Source organism: Sphaeramia orbicularis, chromosome 24 (assembly GCF_902148855.1).
Source record: "Sphaeramia orbicularis chromosome 24, fSphaOr1.1, whole genome shotgun sequence".
NCBI lineage: Eukaryota > Metazoa > Chordata > Actinopteri > Kurtiformes > Apogonidae > Sphaeramia > Sphaeramia orbicularis.
Window position 1 is genome coordinate 18081437 of NC_043979.1, and position 21893 is coordinate 18103329.

General features: G+C 39.3%; 1 protein-coding gene across 1 annotated transcript in view; it reads left to right on the forward strand.

The window, feature by feature from the left end:
• Positions 1-21893, forward strand: part of LOC115415449 (1-phosphatidylinositol 4,5-bisphosphate phosphodiesterase beta-1) — a 142187-nt gene that overhangs the window by 87225 nt on the left and 33069 nt on the right. Inside the window, 12 exon segments of the mRNA XM_075353460.1 lie at positions 9270-9416; positions 10689-10846; positions 15124-15206; positions 15435-15475; positions 15478-15518; positions 18525-18699; positions 20088-20174; positions 20593-20663; positions 20923-20960; positions 20962-21017; positions 21214-21264; positions 21267-21297. Coding sequence (XP_075209575.1) covers positions 9270-9416; positions 10689-10846; positions 15124-15206; positions 15435-15475; positions 15478-15518; positions 18525-18699; positions 20088-20174; positions 20593-20663; positions 20923-20960; positions 20962-21017; positions 21214-21264; positions 21267-21297 — 979 coding nt within the window.

Sequence of the window (21893 nt, forward strand, 5' to 3'; positions counted from 1 at the left end):
CACCAAACACCACTACTAAAATATTTCACTCACTACAAACACCGTCAGACTCAACAGAGCATTTCCCCAGCCATTTATGAACCAGAATAGGATTATATGAATAAGACGCATGAGTGTGAGAAAAAGAGAGTGAAAAGATGCATAAGGAGTGCAGCTGTTTTGTGTTTGTGGCACTGCAGTACGCAAAGCAGCTGAAACTGATTTAGTGAGGAAGTAATGTTGTGTCCATATCAATTTGCAATCACATTGTCTTGACCCTATAATGCAGGGGTGTCAAACATGTGGCCCGAGAGCCAAAGGTGGCCAAAGGTTCCAATCTGGCCCACGGGTTGAATTTACAAAGTGTAAAAATTACACTAAAGATATTAACAGTCAGTGGTGTCATTCAGTTCAGGGAGTTAGTTCAGGGATAACAGAAAGACCAATTTGATGTAAAGTAAAATAATAGCATAATAACCTTTAAATAATGACTCTAACATTTTCTTCTGGGTTTAATCTGAAAAAAAAATTACATTATACCTATAAATAATGAAAACAATTTTTCTCCCTTTGTTTTAGTGAAAAAAAATAACATTCAGATATGAAAATGTTTACATTAGCAAACTATCCTTTAACAATAAAATGACATTAGCCTGAACAACCTAAAACGTCTAAAGAAAATTAAGTGCAATTTTAACAATATTCTGCCTGGTACTAAATGTTTTGTGTCATGCATATGTATAAATGATAAGTTGAGGGATAATAATATTAAAATTGCACATATTTTTCTTCAAAAATTTTATTATTTTTTGTTTGGATAGTTTGTAAATGTAAATATTTTTGTGACTATTTTATTTATAGACTATTATGTTATTATTTTACTGATCTGGGGCATGTTTCTGGGTTAAGTAGGGAACGCACATGTTTAGTGCACCCTTGAACGCAAACAGTGAGCGAACAATGGGTCGGCGAACGCAGAGGCTTAACAAATACAAAATCTGTTTCTGCGCTCATTGTGTTTGCTAAGCCATCGTTCGCTCACTATTTTCGTTGAAGGGTGCACTAAACATGTGCGTTCACTATTTAACCCAGAATGAACACCCCCGCTCCAATCATCTGACAGCGTTATGGTTAGAATGAAGAACCATTATAGGCTATCTGTGAGCCCGGACCTGTGACCTCCTCCCTTACCCTCACCTGTCTGGATGGACCTCCTCACCCTCATCTGACTATAGATGGACCCCCTCAGCTGTCTGCATGTACCCCCCCCACCCCCACCCCCCACACACACACGCACACTGAACTGAATTGAATTATTTACACATATATATCGTGCCTCGGGCTGGACGTCTAAGGATGACCCCAGTTATTCTGCACTGGTGACTTTATTAACAGAACTCTAAACGGTCACTGTTGGTCGTAACCATGCTGAACAAAAGGACGAACAGATTGTATAGAAAAACTGAACTCTGTTCCGTTCCTCTCATCCACGCGCTCATATCTCATTACGCGCGCGCGCACAGATACACACCCCCGCTGGTGTGTGTGGCACCAGTTCATGGCTCTGGCCCCATACGGTTCTCATTCATTCATTCATTCATTCATTCATTCATTCTTCTCTCAAAGCCACACCCACTTTGTCCTGAACTAATCTATATTTATCCATAAATCAATAGAGAATAAAATTCAGTGAGTGGATCAGTCCTCACTTGGTAAATTCGTTTTTATCGGTGCAAAATGTCCATGGGAAAAATCTGATATTATTAAAGATATTGTCAAATTTGTGTTAAAAATCTTCTTTTTCAAATGTAAATAATGTTTCAAAGGAAATACATGACAGAAGTGAAGTGAAATGAAGCTACAAGAATACATCCTCCTTCTAACGCGGACCTCTGAGGTCCACCTTAAAATCAGCTCTTTAGCGAGGAACTGGGCGAGCGCACACTTTTAATGAACTAGCCCAGAAACGGGATAATGCATTATGCGTTGCGTTGGGGTTAACGAACTAACGCACAAACGCATTTTGCGTTGCATTAGTTGTTAACGAACAAAGAGCGAGCCCAGAAGCAGGATGGCGCAAAATGCGTTAAATAGACGCATTTGCCTTGTGCTGGGCTTACTAGTGCAGAAACGAGCCCCTGGTCCACTTGAGATCAGATTGGGCTGAATGTGGCCCCTGATTAAAATGAGTTTGACACCCCTGCTATAATGTTTGTACTTGTGGTTTTGTGAATTATTGCACCATTAATCAGATTTTACAACCGATAGAAGATTTGATGTCTGCTGTGTCAGAGTTTGACAGGTGATTGTTTTTTCAATTTTTTCATGCAAATGTTTGATGAAATTTACCTTGTTCCTATGTTCATAAGGTGCTATTTAGCATTACCTTACCATTAGCCATCACCACTTGTGCTCCCTCGTTCTGTCCTTTTGTCCAAATACGGACACAACAAGACGGCAATGACTAAAACACAAACTCAAACCTTCAAAAGAGTGGTCCATTAACCGACGGCTGATGTCATGGTGGCTCTGTCCACTTATTTATACAGTCTATGATTCATATACAGTATGTTAAATGACCACAACCAGTGTTTGTGACTTTTATTTAAGGCTTATTTAATTCTAACCCTGACCCTTAACTGGAGTAAAGCCTGTGTGCTAGTTCAGGCAGCCAAATTTGAGTCATTCATGGCATATTCCTGTAATTGCAACATAAATCCAACACGCTCTTTTTTAATATGGTGGCATACTTAAGCCACCAGTGCTCTACTCGCTTGGTGCTGCCTGCCAACACATTTGCTGCCATGCTGCTTACCCGAAGCTGCACCACAGGGTGAGCAAAACGCCAGACTTACATCTTCAAGTCAGGCGAGTTGGCTGACTGAACCTCTGAATGAGTGATTTTCATATCACAAATCTAAAATTTATTCTCTTAATAAATTTCATAAACATACGACAAACATACCATACCAATTATTTCAATACTGTCTTGATTCATCGTATTGGAACTAAAACTGAGGTGACTGCAGATAAATAAAAACACAAGCAAAAATGAAAGCTACTGACACTGATGCAGTGATAAACATTCTAGTATCTACTAAAATTACGTTGCATTCCTCATAATGGCAGAGAAAATTGCACTCGCACGATTAATATGAAAAGCAATATTTGAAGAGGTGCACAGAAAAATTCATAAACAGATGACATGAGATGGCTGGACAGATTTTCTCTACATCTCCTGGACATGCTGTGCTTTAATGTTGTGTGAGGTGTCTGCAGACACAGAGCTGCCAAAAAAACTGGAGAACATCCCACTCCAGATATCAGGCATCATGAGCCAATGCAAATTTTTCTCTCCCGGAAAGTCTTGCTCAAGTGTGCCAGAATGGGTGACATATATTACACCGTGTTCCATTTATTATCAAGCAAATTACTGGTTTGTTATTTACTTAATGCCAGAGTAAACCCCCATGACAGCGCACTAAGAAAGCTGAATATTAATGAATCCACTAGTGCAGTCTAAGATTAGATTTTTACATTTAAAATGCATGTCTTTGCTGCCAGTAGTAGCTGTAGTTTTACAATACTCTTCATTAGCATGATGCCAACTTATTAGTTTTAGCACTGATTACTTCAAAACAAAATTGACCTTATCTGACTCAAGCAGAGTGCTATATTAACAACTCTCCTGTGTGAAGTGCTTGCTTTTCAGGCTTTTCAGATGCCTGACAAAATGAATCAAGCACTTCAAATAATTTTTAAAACATATTCAAAGAGACAGTCGCCCGGCGTTAGTCTCTGATCTCGGCTCAGTGATGCTGTGATGTTGTGTGTTCATCCTGTCCCAGTCTCTCTGGAAGCGTGCCCTTCTCTGTCCCAGTGACAGATTTCCCAATGTGAAGTATTTATCTAGCCTGAGGAAGTGCCGCCATCTGCTCTGCAGAAGGGTCCAGAGCTCCACATGCTACCTTCACTCACACTCGTACACAAACTCTTCCCTCTCTCAAGGACAGTCATGCATGCAGAAGTGTACACAAATTGGTGTGATGGGTAGAGCTTAATATTACTTTGTAAAAGCATTATGTTTATGCATGTTCATTCAGAAGCACATACCCTTCAGTGGATGATAGTAGGCAGGCTCCCTTAGGTCCGCCCATATTCAGTGTCTCTTTCCTTTTTTCCCTCTGCAGTGTGACGTCTCTTATATTATTCCTTTCATTCATCTCTTCTGTCATATTCTTTGACTGTATTCTGAGCTCGCTTAGACATTCTTTCATTGTCTGAAGTCAGATGAATCAAATGCTAAATGAAAGAAGACACTTGAGGCCTCAGACATCCAAAGCGTCTACTGGCATGTGATTACATATTTATCTTCTGTGATTGTAGAGAAGGAACACATTGCTAGATTTTGTCAGTTTGTGTCCGGTCTTGTTTTACAGGTTATCATTAAAATCAGAATACATTTCCTCGGATGTTTCCTCTCAGCTCAAAAGCATCTTTATTGAGGCCAAAACTGATTTATTGTAATTTACATGAGACTAGCCCTTTCATATTTGCACTCCTTTGTGATTTAATTTCACCTTTCCAGACCTACCTTTACGATAACACCTGTAGATCCTCCCTCTAATCCCTGCAATGTTAACACTGGTTTCCATATTTGTCCTGTGAATGTCTTGGGAGCAAGGAAAGCTGTGTGTGGTGCAGAGGTTAGACCCCAGCCTGTCAAACGGAGGTCCTGACAGAAAGCAGAGAGCGAGAGCTGAGTACGACTGAGCTCAGATGTCACAAACATCAGCCAGCGTTAATTAGTCCAGCAACTCTGCAGAGGGCGGCACCGCATTAATTAGCATAAAGTGGCCGGAGGGACCTGCTGCACCCGTGGAGCGTGCATCACTTAGCATATTTAGCATAACTTCAAGTGTATGTGTGCGTAGGTGGGTGAAAGAGGCTGCAAGTGTTTTGGTTTCAGGTTGAGCTCTCTATAGTTCGTGCAAATTTAATCTATAAAGGTGTGGTGTGTGATCCATGTGGAAAATGTGTATGGAATACATATCTGTGCCCGGATGGCAAGAGATGTGGAATTTTCTTCTGCAGCATATTACTTATTTATTCAGCCTTATTCGCTGTCTCAAGCATGTTTAGTGAAGATGACAGCAAAAAGGCGAAGCTTAACATGAATGACCTTGATAAAGAGGGAAGAACTAGAGTGGAGGGACGGTCAGCCTTTTCTTATCCCTATCTCACTTAATATGGCGAGATGTAACACTCAACTTAGTGGACCTTAAAATGTGGAAAATCATGTTTGTTTTGTAAATTACCTGTTTAATTTGAATATTTTCATCTTTGCCACACAATGAATATTTAATGATTGCAAATACCTGATAGTATACTTTACACCTGTGTTAATGCAGTGGGTAAGATCAGTGAGACACTGGTTTTGCAGATTAAACACGAAGGCTGTGGGCAAACAGTTGCAATGAATACGGCTTCATGCTAAATTAAACTACTAATGTAATCTCAGTGTTGCTTTAATTAGTGATTATGGCCATTTTTGTAATCTGCCCTCTAACCACATCTCAACACTGCTGCTTATTTGTCAGTGCCATTGACCAAGGTACTGATGATGTTCTGGAACTGGTCCCTGAGCGCCTTCAATGGCAGCTCACTGCTCCTAATGTGTACTATGTGCTAATGCTAATGTTAGTTACTGTGTGTGTATTAGGCAAAAATGAAACCGAATTTCCCTACGGGGATAATAAAGTGAGTTAACCTTTTATTTGAATGTATCTACAGGATGTGTATGCAGTGTACTGGAGATACTCAATCACTTAATGCACCCATAAGCACATTCTGGACACACTGAAGCCCTCATGTTGCAAGTTTGAGGTCTAAGAAACATGTAAAAGGAGGTGATACATGAACAAATCAATTTTGTTCACCAACCATCTTTTCTTTTATTACTTGCAACCCTTCATTTCTAGGATTCATCAGTGTACTGTTTGTTGCGCGGGGTAAGAGAAAATATTACAACTGTTCTTACCAACACAAGAAAAGACTGTTTTAATGTAATGATATATAATGATCATTGCAAGGGAAGTTTTACATTTGACAAACAGAAAAAGGAGCATGATTGCACACCTATTTAAATGCGGATTTGTTTTTAAAAGTGATGCTTGGATTATTTCATTGTCAGCTGAAAGAATACGATTGCTCCAATTACAGCTATAAAAAGCCATGCATCCAACAAAAGCCTCTCATTGGCTTATGTTCTTGTGTGTCAGTGTCTGTACCCACGGAAATGGAGTCATGCCACCTCTCCAATTATTTATTGAATCCAGGTCTGCCTTTGAGACCTCCACCCCCTCTTGTCCTCCTCCACTTGACATCTTAGAGCACTTGGTTTGGGAAATGTGTTGTTGTGTTTTTTTTCCTTCCATCGTCAATCCATTTTCTTTCAATTTCAGTTGCTTTTCACCTTATGGCAGGCAATTCAGTCACACAATTGTTTTGCCGTTACTGGGTTTTTGATTTTCCTTTAGCGCCAGTACTGACATTCTGGAAAACCACATTATTTATTCCTGGTGGACATGTCTCCAGTTCTTGAGCATGTACCATGATATTTGTACATGGCACAAATCCTGGCCCTAGACAGTGTTTAGGCGGGGTTTTCTTGGCTAATAATAAACCCATTTGCCTCATTCTCTAATTTATGATTTAGTGGGAGTCATCATTCAGTACATCTGGGTAAAAACAGATATGGTGCGTCTGGATTTCATTGTTCATTTTATTTTCTAACAGAAAATTAAATAGTTGACTTGTAAGATGTTGGGAGATTTAATTGCAGAAAGGGAATATAATATTTCCAATTAACCTAAAAATTAGTTAGATTTTTACCTTTGAATGAACTGTTAATATCAGGGGTGTTAAACTCATTTTAGTTTTGGAACCACATAGAGAGTAATGTGATCTCAAGTGGGCCGAACCAGTAAAATAATAGCCTCTCAAACAATTACACCTTCAACTTTTTCTCTTTATTTTAATGCAAAAAAAGTACATTTCTGTTATGAAAATGTTTTCAACTACAAACTGTCCTATAAAAAGATGTGAATGACATGAACCTGAAATTTCTTTAGAACATTTAGTGCAATTTTAACAATATTATTATATTGTGATATGTGCATTACAACTTCCAGATGGAGCTACAAATACACAAAACATTTAGTAACAGGTAGAATATTGTTAAAATTGGACTTACTTCTCTTAAGACATTTCAGGTTGTTCATAATTGTTCAGGTTATTTAAATTTGTGAAAGGATTGTTTGTAAATGTAAGCATTTTCATGTAATTTTACTTTTTACACTAAAACAAAGACAAAAATTGGAGATGTCATTATTTTTAGTTTATTATGTTAGTATTTTACTGGTCCAACCCAGTTGAGATTGAATTAGTCTGTATGTTGATTGTTAATATCGTCAAATTCACTAAATTCATCCCACGGGCCAGTTGGACCCTTTGGAGGGCCAGTTTTGGCCAGTTTTGGCCTGTGGGCCGTATGTTTGACACCTCTGCTTTATATCTACAAAGAGAGCAAGTCTGACGTGTTGCACTGCCATGTTTCTACAGTAGCCCATAACAATTTTTTTGTTATTATTATATTCATTTTATATTTGTATTTTTTGAATTTATTATTTTGGTATCCAGTGTTGAAGTGCATTACCATACACACTACTGTCACTTTTCCACTGATAGTATCAGCTCAACTTGTTTCACTTGTGACCTATATTTCCACTGCATGAGAGCAGACACCTCCAGGTACTACAGGGTGACACAAAAAACGGGAACTTTTTAACAATCCAATAAAACCAAGAGTGATGGAAGAAAAATATTTTATTCATAGTAATTGGAACCTTAAAACATGCCATTTAAGAAACAATGATGGAATTTTCATTTTTTAAAAATTACTTCCTGTAGATGGCGTCCTCCTGTACGAATGCATTCTTGAAATCTGCTGTTGAGATTCCTCATTGACCGCTGCAACATCTCAGCTGGGATACTGTGAATTTCATCCTGAATTCTCTGTTTGAACTCATCCAGAGTTCTTGGTTGAGTCGTGTACACTTTACTCTTGAGATAGCCCCACAAGAAAAAATCACAAATGGACAAATCTGGCGATCTACGGGGCCAGGGAACGTTACCGAATCTTGAGATCACACGGTTACCGAACAATTCTCGCACAGCCTCCAGTGATTGCCGTGTAGTGTGTGATGTTGCTCCATCCTGTTGAAACCAGGTTTCTTGAATGTGTGGAAAATTGTTCAATTCAAGTGTAACGAAGGATTGTAACATCTCCACGTAACGATTCGCAGTGACAGTGACTGAGATCCCCTGTTCATTTTCAAAAAATCCATAAATGGGGGTGTGTAACTAAAATGGGGGTGTGTTTACTTGCTCAAGGTCACTGTCTTGCAGTGCTGCCACTTGCTCATGTCTGCCAATACGCACTTCAAAAATTCCCGTTTTTTTGGGTCACCCTGTATTAGATACTATTCCACTGATACAATAATGTCACTTTTGCCAAGGTTCTAAGTAGCTTAAATTGATACTAAATGTGATGCAAACTCAGCTCAGAGTGGTCAGTCCATAATTATTTGCTGTAACAGAATGTATGTGTGTCGTAAGGTCATGAAAGTCAGCAGGAAATGCCCAAAAATATCAGAGCCTTTATCTAAATAAGTCAACCACAGATTTGAAGTGTCAGTAATTACATTCTAGCTTGATGTCAGTTTTAAGTTTCATCTTCCTCTATTGTTACCTTGCTTGTAGCTGCAGTCACGCTGAAGATGGAATCACGATAGTTTATATTGTGTCACTCTGATGACCATCCATGGTGAGGGAGTACGATAAATCCAGTATAAATGTAATGCACCGGAGGCCAAACTGAGCCAAGCGGCGCTGAATCAACGGAGTCGGTTTGATGTTGGACCAGAGTTATTTATCCCCATAGACCTCAAAAATGCTTAAAATGGAAAACTAAACACTGGGTGCAGAGAGAGCCTTAATTTATTTAGCAAGCACTGAAGGAAAGGGACACGGAATGCAACTTCACCACTAGATGCCACTGAATAAGACATATGTAAGAGTCTGTTTGAAGCCCAATGTGGTGTGAAAATAAGCCAGAGCTCTTCAGATTTTGTCTTTGCGAAAAAGCACGTTATGTCACGAAAAAGTTAGAAATGTCACTTTTTTAACTGTATTGTTTTCTCTTTGCTGTGCTTCGTTGTGTTGTGCAGGTCAGATCTCGGTGGAAGGCTTTGCCCGGTATCTGAATGGTGAGGAGAACAGCATCATTCCTCCTGAGAAACTGGACCAGAGTGAAGACATGACCCTTCCCCTCTCTCACTATTTCATCAACTCCTCACACAACACTTACCTCACAGGTACCTGCGCATATACACAAAAATGTATTGCGTTTGTTTTGAAAACCTGCCTGTCTCTCTCCGTTTAGTGCTCACACGCTCACTCTCAAGTCGATGTTACTCATGACTGGTTGCATACGCATGTCCTCATTCTTCTGCACATGAACACATCACTCATTCATTTAGAAATAGAATTATGGCTACACAAGTGAATGCACCTGACTTTATACCTCGCAGGTCAGTCAATCAAATGTGCTGGTGCTTATCAGACCCCTTTCACACATTAGCTATCAAGAGGTTATCCAATCAAGTCATGCCATGAGCCTCAGTTCATTGATATTCATGAGTTAAATATTTCTTTACACTCGTAGTCACAGTAACTGGCTCCTGGCAGTGCACAAGCATGGCAGGCACAATACAGAGGCCATTTTCTCTTCAATGGATATTAGAATTCATCTATTCAAATCTATTCCGAGGGGAACTGGGGAGCATTGAATCTTTCAAGTGGATCAAATTTCTCCAACGATGGAAAAAATGGAATTTCTGTAATAGGCCAGCCTCAGAGCCTGCAAAATGAAGAAATGGGAAAAACAAACAACAAGCCCTTGAATCTCTTCTCACGAATGCTGTTTATCTATATGTCTGCTCAAAGACACACACTGTGACTTTACAGGAGGCAACGCAGAAGTGCAGCGAACAGTACATTTCAGTCTTTGCAGTGTCTATACATCAACCTTACAAGAAAGATTAATTCAAGATAATTAGAGTGGCAGAAGCTTTGTGCATTCATGTTGATGGATCTCCATCCTATTGATCCATAGCAAATTAAAGCAATGTTTCATGCAGTATACAAGACAGTCTCATTTAGCAAAGAAAGTGCTTTCCTAATGAGTTTAAAAGAGATCTAGCAACTTATGCAAGGAAATTCTGATTAAGCAAAAAAAAAAAAAACATAATTGAAAGTGAGACGAGAAAAGGAAGGAAATAGATGACACCACCTGAAGTGCGAACACAGATCTGTCGCTCAGTTTGACACTATTCCCACCATGTTGTGGGGAACATGCTGCTAATGTGAAGAAATAATTGCTTCGCTAATGGTGACAGGGTGATGAGATTTGCCAGGCTGAGACGATGACAGCTGTATTGTCTTTACTGCATGCTAGAAACTAATGCGGTTAATGAGTTCTTGAACAATAGGAGGCTGTGCTTTTGTAGCTGTCCTGGTACTTCATTGATCAATTAAAGTTACCTGTAGTGTTGTTCATGCGAATTTGTCGAATGTTTTCATTGCAGCCGGCCAACTTGCGGGGAACTCTTCAGTCGAAATGTACAAGCAAGTTCTCCTGTCAGGGTGCCGCTGCATTGAACTGGACTGCTGGAAGGGTCGCACCACTGAAGAAGAGCCTGTTATCACTCACGGCTTCACCATGACAACTGAAATTTCCTTTAAGGTAACAAGTTTGTACAACAAGGGTTTCGTTAATTCTGTCAAGTACATTTTAAGATATTTGTATACAGACTTGGCCTGAACAATATGATCATTGTATCATAGATTGTCTAAAGGATTGTCTCATACTTTTACCAGACAAATTGCACATGAATACCCAACCAATTACACGGAACATTAATTTAAAAGAGAACAATGCTTTGACCCATAAAGACCCCGTGCAACTTATGTGGCAGTTCCCAAATAGTTTTTTCCTCTATATTTAACTTTTCTTAAGTGATTTATCACCATTTATTTTAAGATTACCCTCTGTATTTTGTGTTTTTACAGTAAAAATCACGTATTTTCCTGTATTTAATCTACTGCTCATGTAGACGTTCATACAAGCTCAGATTATAGTTGAGGAGTATTATATCAAAAACAGAAAAAAACTGAAGAAAAATTGACTTTTCATTAATTATTGCCGCGTTTCCACTACGTGGTACCAGCTTGGCTCGACTCGGCATTTTTGTGTTTCCATTATGAAAAAGGATCTGGAATCTGGTACCCGGTACTAGTTTTTTGGTGTCACATCCGCCGAGGTTCCAAGACTGGGGACCAGATACTAAAACATGACGTGTAAACACTGATTGGTCAGAGAGTTGTCTCTGTGACCCGCTGTTTTACAAAAAACCAGATGTGGAAGTTGACAGTAAATGTAGTGGTAGGTTAATCCACATGAGGACAGTCCGCAAAACTACACCATTCAGTCAGGAGATTCAGTCTTCGGTGGCCGACATAAAAATTCAGCATGAGTTTGATGAGACAACAGCAACTCTCTGAGCAGACAACTCAGAAGTAACACGCTGCATCGCTATGACGTCCAGGTACTGTAAAGTGGGTAGTATCCTGTAATGGAAACGGTCTCCAGGAATAGTATCAGGTACCCAAGTCGAGTCGAGCCGGTTCCACGTAGTGGAAATGCGGTATATATCACTAACTTAACATAAGTGTGTCCATCCACTGTCATTGATCCAACTCCATGGGTTTTACTGGTGAATCAATGCTGTAGAAGATGACGGTGTTTCAGTGTTCACTATGGGGCCTCTGAACATCCAAATGGGTCATATCTGATGACCATGAAAAGATGACAAACTGCATTTTACACCAATTATTTACACTAGTGACATTGTACCCGTGGTGCCATTGTATGATAGCGCCCTCCCGTGGTGCAACAGCGGCATTGCACCCGCACGCCCTCCCGTGTTGCAACATCGGGACAAACATCCTGACACGTGTCGGACACAGAACGTCCATTATAGTAGGATGTATTGATAGGATTAGTGGATCAACAGATATTAAACACTTTAGATCAGTAGATGGTTTTGGTTGGTCGTGGCTGTTTGGGTCTTTATGCGTTAAATGAGTTTTATTTCCCTCCAGTGCGTCTTGTTTTACACAGTGTCTATGTTTTTAACACATTAGTGAAAATTGCAAGGGCTGTTTTTCAAAACCCCATAGCGTTTGTCAACTTTATTTCCCATGCACTTCTAACCTTCCCATCACTACCAAATTGACCAGTTAAATGGGCAATAGTATTTTAACTTTCAAATATCAAAGAAAAAAAAAAAGCCAAAAATTATCATTAGATTATTTAGAATGAAGAGCTCTGACAAGTTCTGCCAAAACACCAATGTACTGAATTGTAGAGATATGAACTGAATTTATTAACACTGATTGGACAGAGGATTTATGTGACCACTCAGGAAAACTACCACGACGGGGCATTTGACTAAAGCATCAGAAAGTGACCAGATGGGATGAGAACTGCGAAAAAACATATTTTAGAGTCAAAGAAAGTGACCAAGCGATAGAAGCTCTGTTGTTGTTTTCACCACTGGACACAGCTCTAAATGAGAAGAATGGAATTTGATGATGAAATCACTGCATTCTTCTACATAGATGAGTTTGATTCTGAGGCTTATGAAGGTATAAAGTTGTTGTGTTGTGTTATTTCTTTGGTAAGTTCACTGATTGTTCATTCATAGTTCAGACTAAACTGTGACACAGGGTTCCCTCAGGCTCTTAAAAAGTCTTAAAAGTCTGAATTTACGAATCTGCATTTAGTACCTTAAAAAGTCTTTAAAAGGTATTAAATTTGATATGGTAGGTCTTAAGTTATGTTGCCATAAACTTGTTTGCTGTATTATGTTTAAATGTGTCTGGGAAATGCCCTGGCTGCAAAGAAAGTAACGTTAGTCCTACTCAGTTCCAACTCGACAATTTATATTGAAATTCGGAACTAGTTATTGCTAATTTTGCAGCCCCTGGTGAGAAATAATTCGGAATGATGGGAATTAAGGCTTTGGAATAAATAAATACATTTTCCTAAATTCTAGGAGTTACAAATTTTTGCCAGTTTGGCCATGAAATGGACATTAAATTCTGTTCTAAACTGTCTTAACAGGTCTTAAATTTAACTTGTAGAAAACTGTAGGAACCCTGGTGACAGTTCTGATCTTACTTGGTTGATTCCAAACAGATCTTTAGAGCAACTACTGATTACATAAACTCGACAGAAAATGGAGGTGGTTTGTGGTTTTACTGTGGCTGTTTTCAGTCTAACAGAGCTAAGAGAGCTATAATGTAAACTATCAGCTGATGCAACACACGTCATATTACCAACTGTCAAAAATTTGGAGTTTTGGTTAAGAAGAAAACTTGACAATACCGTAATACAGATGTATAAAACAATGAGCTTTCTACTTAATTCAGTGTGTGATACAGTCTTAAAGTCTTGAATAAATAGCATTGATTCATTGGTGGTTTTGGTAGTCGTAGGTGTGTTTTGTACATGACTTCCCCTGTTGTTGAGAGATGGGGATATCAATCTGAAGGTGATTGACAGATAGCTGGGGCTTTATCTGACTGGCCAATGTGGACTCATGTAAACACAATGTTTTCATTTTCTTCTTTTTTTCATTGCATTTCAGGCTGACATTTGCCATGAGGTGCCATGATTTTCATATCATGATGATGAGTATTAGTTCAAAGATCATTCACAGTGATTGGTTTAGGGCTGTATTTTGTCACCTTGTTTCAATTGGCCTTCTAGGTCTTTGGTCGTTTTTTAATATCAGATTTGTTTTAGACAATTTAGGCTTAAAATTGAGTTTCACAGTGTGCTTTATTTAGATTTTAGGCAGATTCTGTTTATTAAACATACATTAATATATGAGTAATTCCCACTTCCCCCAGTATGTTTGCAGGCATCCTTGCAAACATATGCACACTTAACACATAAGTTTATTTTAGGCTTAAGAAGTAAAGTGAATATAAAGTGTAAGGTTTTGTAGCTTTTAATATTGTTTGTGACTTTTATAAGATTATATGCCTCAAGGACCAAAACACTCACAGAAAAGATGAGATAAACAAAGAGTCAGGCACAGAAAATGAAAGTAAATATAGAGGCAGGCAGAGTCAGAGAATAAGTGGGAAAACAAAAAGTAGGGGCATGTATGCAGCAGATGGCAAATCGTAAGGGACAGGGATGCACTGAATGGCCCTAAAGAGAAGCACCGCCGGGTGGGGTGATTGATAGAGGAGATTTAGATTTAATGAAAGTAACAGAAGAAGAAGAACACGGCTAATAGAATTAAGCTGAGAGTGGAATACAAAAAGTTGTGAAAGACGGAGGAAGACATAGAGCTACAGATGGAGAGGGTTGGATTACATTTTTATTGGGGGAGACTGAGTAAATGGAAATGAAGGCATTAACTGAGCTGACACTGTCATTAATGATGTGTAATTGACTCAGACAGTCAGTGGCTTAGAAATACGATATGAGATGTTAAACTGTCTTCAGTGGAGCGGAACAATCAGCCTACATCACAGCTCAGCTTTCTTTACCGTAAACATATCTCCATCTCTCTATGAAGTTTGTGCAACTTCAGTAACTGAGCTGCACATTTAATACGTCTTGACAAAAACGAAACCCACACCACAGATGTTACCCGGATGCGTCGTCTGATACACAAACAGAATATTTCCTCCAGCATCAGTTGCCTCAATAGAGGATGCCACGCAGCCAGAATACATGCTGCTTTTGGAGTGTAACCTATTTTTCCCTACAGGCCTTCTCGCAAATGTAGGGAATCATAACATTGTAGATATAGGTCATTTTGGCTGCCAGACAAGCTTGGAACTTGTTGTTTCCTAGTGCAGTAAAGGGGTAGTAACCACAATTTGCTTCAGTATAATTTATAGTTGTTAAATACTCCCTGTTTTTGTTTGTGCCATTAGGAGGTGATTGAAGCGATCGCAGAGTGTGCCTTCAAGACGTCACCCTTCCCTGTCATCCTGTCTTTTGAGAACCATGTGGACTCGTAAGTCAACATATCACTTTGTGCTGATGGTGCAGACACCGCCTCAGTGATTCAAATCAGCAGTACTGTTTGGATCAGCTGTATAAACACCGACAAAGCTTTAGGGAGACAATTTGTAGCTATAAATGACTCCATAGACCATTTTTGTGGTACTTATTAAATTTTTATAGGTGTGTTATAACATAATTATGTGCATGTGTGTGTTTGTGTTTGGTACGTGACTTCCAGACCAAAACAGCAGGCGAAGATGGCAGAGTACTGTCGGTCGATATTGGGGACGCCTTACTGACAGAACCTCTGGAGAAATATCCTGTGAGTACATCAGATTCTCAAATGCACAGAATCCACGTCTATGCATGTGTTCACATACAGGCAAACACATTTACATTCACATGCTCTCCTCTGCTTTGTGTCTTTTTGTGACACATGCACAACCATACTACATGACTAGCAGCGAGGGATTAAGCAGATATTATCATACAGCTGAGTGCACCCAAGATGTGTCCTTGAACACTGCTGCCCAGCCTGCCCCCCATATACGTATATATGTTCAAGTGACACATTTACATGTGCATACAATTCTCTGTGTCTTTTTCTCTGTGTTTATGACACTTTGTTCTATCTTTGTCTTTGTTGCTCTCACAGATTGCAACATATTGACATTCCCTGTAGCACTGGGCAAAACGGGTTGCGAGTGTTTTCCTACGGTCACTCCAGGCATGCGTTTAAATGACATCCACCCGACTTTATCTCTCTCTCTCTTCCCTTCTCCCCCTGGTTTTCATTCTCATTTTCACACACATACCTGTGGCTATTTATGTGCCATGGAAGGCAGCTATCAATGATTCATTCTACAATCATTTTATTCCTCTGCATCACCTTCTCTTATCAAAGCCTAGACTGCAAACGACAACCGTGTACGATTAAATGGAAGTGGTAATCTAAACGCGGCTTTTCTTGGCAGCCCTTTATCTTTCTCTCCTCTGTTGCCATGACTACCAGTCAAAAGCTTGCTTTGTCCCTTTGTGGCCAAACCCCCCCCCCCCCCCCCCCCCCCAAAGGCGTCTTTGTGTGTAATGACGCAGGCACTTACGTGAGGCAAATGTAGACACTTGTCACACAAACTCTTCCGCACTCAGCATCTACTGCACACACTCCATGTGCAGTCCCACATACACACTGTATGTACTTTTACATACCACTTTAACACTTCCATGTTATCCACTAGGATGTCTTGTCCCTTTTGGTAAATCACTACAGAGCAGCTAAAGTTCCCCATAGTCAGATGCAGCATTATCTCGCACACGCAGGGAGCTTTTCTAGCACTGTTGCCTGCCAAAGACACAGCCCGCTGAGAATTACAGCCTTCTGACTGGATTGACATTGAAGTATTATCAGGGAGAAGATTTCGAATGGAGTGGCAGAGGGAAGGAGAGAGAGGGAGATACGAGGAGACAGACACCAAGGGAGAAGTTAGAGATAGAGGACAGACAGAGAAAGTGCCGTTGAGGAATCAGATTTCTAACCACCGAGCATGTAATAACTGGGAAAGGTGAGTGCAATGACAACCACTCCCCTCTGGCGTTGAGACAGCCGTGTATACAGCATATCGAATGGGATATCAGCTCTGTAGTCCATAGGGGCAGGGGCAGGGGCAGGGAGGGTAATATAGCTAGATTGGTTCCAGCTGAGCCTAGGGTGAGAATAAAGAGGATTACCGTTTTCTTAGAAACTCAAACTCCTCCTGTATCTCCATTCTACACAACTGTCATTCAGGGTCAATAGGAAAAGACTAAAACCTTTTTACTATGACTTTTTTTCTTTCAGTTAATCTGAGAACACTCTGCTCTATCCCAAAAAAATTGCTGAAATTGCATAAATTTGGATTTGTTATGAACATGTTTTCCTGTTTTTGCATGGCTGTCATCACCACATTCATTACGCTGATGAAGGCTGCATTGCCAAACATTTCCATTAGAACAGCAGAAGAAATATGTTGACAAATAAAGCCATTTTACTTGCAATTTGTTCAATCTTGTTGAGGCTTAGTTTTAAGCCGTGGACAGCCCAGAATTGGCAGGGTGACATGTACTCACTCAGTGTTGAAATCGCACAGGATTAGGAATCATGGGGAGAAAACAGCAAGCATAACTGGCATGTGGACAACATTACTGTCCATGCACTTAAAAACTGACTATGAAGCATTGGGCCCTTCTCTTCTAATTGTATTCTTTTAACATGCTTTTATGCAAACAGCTATATAAAAGTCAATAATTCTTGATCCCTTCTTTCCACAATGGGTTTGACACTGGAGAGTCTCCTTAGATCTGAGTGGAACATTTTTTTTGGCCTCTGCTAGTTTAATTGATGCCCTTACTCCCTAGTACAACTAAGTAGCTTGGGGATTTGGGGAAAAATGCTTAATTGAATTCATCCAGCTAAATTGTAGTTGATTCGATAGTTTTTGTTCTGTGTAACTGAGAAGACTCAAGATTACAGGCCTTTATCCACTGTTGCGCTGCTTCCATGTAAGTGAAAGTGTTAAAGTGAAGCCAAACAAGCAGGAAGTCTAATCTTTATTTTATGACTTATCCAACAGTAATGTGGGTGATTTTCTGTAGAAATAGAGGAAATGGGTCACTGGAAGGAAAAGCTTAGATTTGTCTATGAATCACTGTTTTTTGCCCTTGGAAATTTTTACAAAACATTTGAAGTTTGGTTATGTTTGTAGCTGATAAACTGTGGCTGTGCATGCATGTGTTTGTATTCAGCATCACTGCAGACTTTCTCAATGATACATTATTATATACCCTAAACACTGTGATCCAAAAGCAGTGTACCCATAAATAAATCAAAGATCTGCCTACTTCTTGCCCGCTCTCAGGAGAGGGAGTGTGTTTGTGTTTAACGCTCAGTTTCCCCCGAGGAAGCTGATTTCAGTGTTGAAAGTGTAAACTTTTCAGCTATTACATCAACAGACTTTGTAATGCTTAATGTTGATCCTTGCAGTCACTAAGAAGTTATATTCAGCAAAATCTTCCATAGTGAATTTCAAACATGGTTTTGCTGTGAATTTTAATTTTAAATGAGTCACTCCAGTAAACAAAACATGCACAGATTCAGACAACTTCAGTATTAAATTCCTGTAATTACATCATTTGTCTCAACCGTGGCAGTAATCAAGAAATCTTATTTTTATTTGTTTGCTGAACACATCCAGCATTGTCCTCCATATTGTACTCTCAGACAACAGAGTATTACATAATGCTATAATATTCATCACGTCTCTGCATCTGTCTCTTTCTACTTGCATTTCAGCTGGAGTCTGGGGTGCCGCTGCCAAGCCCAATGGAACTGATGGGGAAGATCTTAGTGAAGAACAAGAAGAAACACCACAAGACAGACGGAAGCACCAAGAAGAAACTGTCTGAGCAGGTTTCTAACACCTGCAGTGACTCCTCCAGCGTGTGCGAGCCTTCATCCCCTAGTGCAGGTACTGTGCTACTGTCAACACACAAGCACATACACACACGAACACCTCATACAAACAGTAGCCATCAAGTCCGACTCGGGCCAGTGAGTATGATGTTTCAGATTTGAAATGTAGTCGGTGTCCATCTGGACTGTGAACCTCTGCGCTGTCCAGAAACTGAATCACTGGAGCGAAACGCCGCTATTGTTTATCATTCATCATTTTCATGGCCCCCTCCATCAGCTGGTGGTATTATTGGCTGTTACATACCCTCCCTGTCAGGCATATACAGTGTTAGTCACTGGGGCATCTTAAACACAGCCTGTAGTTGCTTTAGTGTGTCAGTGGGTGTGTGTGCTATAACTGTCTTTTGAGCTTGTGTCTAAATTTATGCATTATTATATTTTCATAGCTGCTCTCTGGTTAAGTGTGCCTTAATCATTCATATCTACCTCAAGTGTAGGCTGCTTGCTATGTATGTGTGTCGGCCATGCATAAATATCTTGAACCTTTATTTTTCCCATTCTTTACTCATAATATTAACATACTGTTTGGCTATAAAGAATGATTTCATCAGCATTATTTTGTACTGTGCTGAGCCTCAAGCTTCATTCTTACACTAAGCCACACTGCCCCCTAGAGTGGAAAAGTAGGCAGCACAGATGTGAATATTTTATAAGGATTAGTAGTTCCTTGAAAGACCTGTGATGAACTATCGACCGGTCTGGGTTCTACCCCACCTTCGCCATAGGTAGCTGGGATAGGCTTCGGCACCCCAGCGACGCTTATGAGGACTGAGTGATTCAGAAAATGATGGATGGATAGAAGTTCTTTGTATTTTTGTGCTTGAACAGTTGTAGCTGGATGGATACTGTTAACAATAGTTCTACATTGTAAGCTTCCTAAAATAATTGCCTTTAATTTTTTCAGATTTTTAGCAAATACAAAAAAACTGAGACATGAAATTCAGTATCTGATGATTTAGGCAAGAAAGTCATTTTGTAAAAAAAAAAAATTATGCGGGCAGTTATTTTTTATTTTATTTTATTTTTCTTATACTGTCCCTTTTGCACTAAGTGTTTTTGCTACTAAATTGAACTGAGCTGCTAAACTGATTTTCATTGATCCTGTGACAGTGACATAAAGATCTATTCTATTCTATTTTAGGAAGGTGACGATATGGCAACACAATCATTTTTCTACAGTTTTTAATTGTGTATTATTGTCTGGTTTGAAAGACTTCATATATTTCCTCATCCTGTATATTGTCTGTGGTGGGTGCAGATGTAAGATACTGTATAATGAGTCGACATAAAATACATCATCACAGCATTCTCTTGTGCTTATATGTTAGTTTGTACAGTTACGAGATGCTTGTTTGTCATATGTAAGTTCATTTTTCTGTTCAGGTTCAACCAAAGAGGAAATGACAGATTCCTTGCAGCCCGCTGAGGCTGCTGAGCTCAGCCTGAGGCAGCATGGCAGAAAATCTATTGGTGAGTCATACACAGTACATGGCCTCACTTTCAGAGGGAAATCTTTGGGAGAGCTCTCATTAGGCTGGCACGAAACTATAGTTTAACCATTATGCAGTTAAAATTCATTTCCTCAGTCGCCGTGACCTCAGATTGGAAGAGACATCTTAGTCGATCTCTCATTATGTAGGTACACTGGTCAGGATGGTTTGACCACAACAATATTAAAATTAATTTCCTCAGTCTCTATGAGCTCTGTGCTCACTGCAGCTGTTGGTGTAAATGTAAAAGCCTCTAGATAAAGAGCTACTATCAGCTTCCAAGTGGACAATTTACTCATTCTTCAGTTTGTGGAAATGTTCATGTAGTTCAGTTTAAACTGCTTTTCATTTAGCTGTGCTTCTTGTATTTATCTGATCAAAGCTATGACTGATTTTAGGTGAAGTGGAGGCAGAAAGTGAAGATGAAGATGACGATGATGATGACTGTAAAAAGGGATCAATGGATGAGGTGTGTATCTCACCAGTAACAGTTCAAATGGACCTTGAGCATATGCAGTGCATTTAGTATGTCACATCAGACCCTGCCCTCTAGTGTATGGTTTTGATAGTGCATTGTTTCTGCTGCCTGTCTTAAAAAAACTCAGATTTTTAATCCTTGATTTATACTTAAATAGAAATAGAAGTGTCAGTATAAATGATATTCTGGACAGTCATCTTGTAGTGTTTGTGTTTGGTGTTTTAAAGTTTTGTGGTTGTTTTATGTACAGGGTACAGCTGGTAGTGAGGCATTTGCCACAGAGAAATGTCCACCTGGTCATCTACATCCAACCGGTCAAGTTCAACACCTTTGAGGCTTCCAAAAGTATGTACTGACTCTAGTGTATGTTTAGTAGATTATTACATGAATTGATAGGTTAATGTTCAGAAGTTATTAAATATTTATATCAGTGGGTGGTTTTGGTCGACGGTGGATTTTGAGTCTTTATAGGTTAATAGCTTGGATCTGCCCAGAAAGTAATGGAACTCATCCACTGACCTGTCAATGCATTTCTGTACAGAGATCAATCGAAGCTACCAGATGTCATCCTTTGTGGAGACCAAAGCCCTGGAGCGCTGACCAAATCTCCTGTGGAGTTTGTCGAGTATCCTCTGAAGCACTGTTTAACTTCACTAAGAGTCTGAATCTTATTTGTTGTTCTTTTTATTTTTTTGTAACTCCACTTTTTATTGTTTTTTCTTCTTTTCATACATTTAACATTTTACAGTGATACAACAAACTGAAATTAAAAGAAAAGAGATAAATAAAAATATAAAAATATAATGTTAATAAAACACATAAATTCAAAAACAATAGAGTACTGTCAATCTGGATATACAGGATATGCTGTTTCATTATACATTTTTTCAGGTGAGATAAGGCCCAGGACAGGACAATAACATATTCAAACTTTTACAATAATACCTTGTGGTGTCAGAATACAAATCCCTTAAATTATCACAGGAATAACCAAGACTGCAGTCAGATCTGCTCAAAGTTATCTATCTACACTTCATCCAAAAAAGGGCCCCATGGATACTTTTTTATTCTCTTGTCTGTTATTGATTTAAAAATCAGTTGTCATAGCCGGCTATTTTTGTCATTTTCCCCATCCATTCACTAAAAGGTACGGTATTATTAGTTTTCCAGTACTTGAGTATTTGCGGTACTTTTAGAATGTGTTCGGCTTAGTTCTTAAAG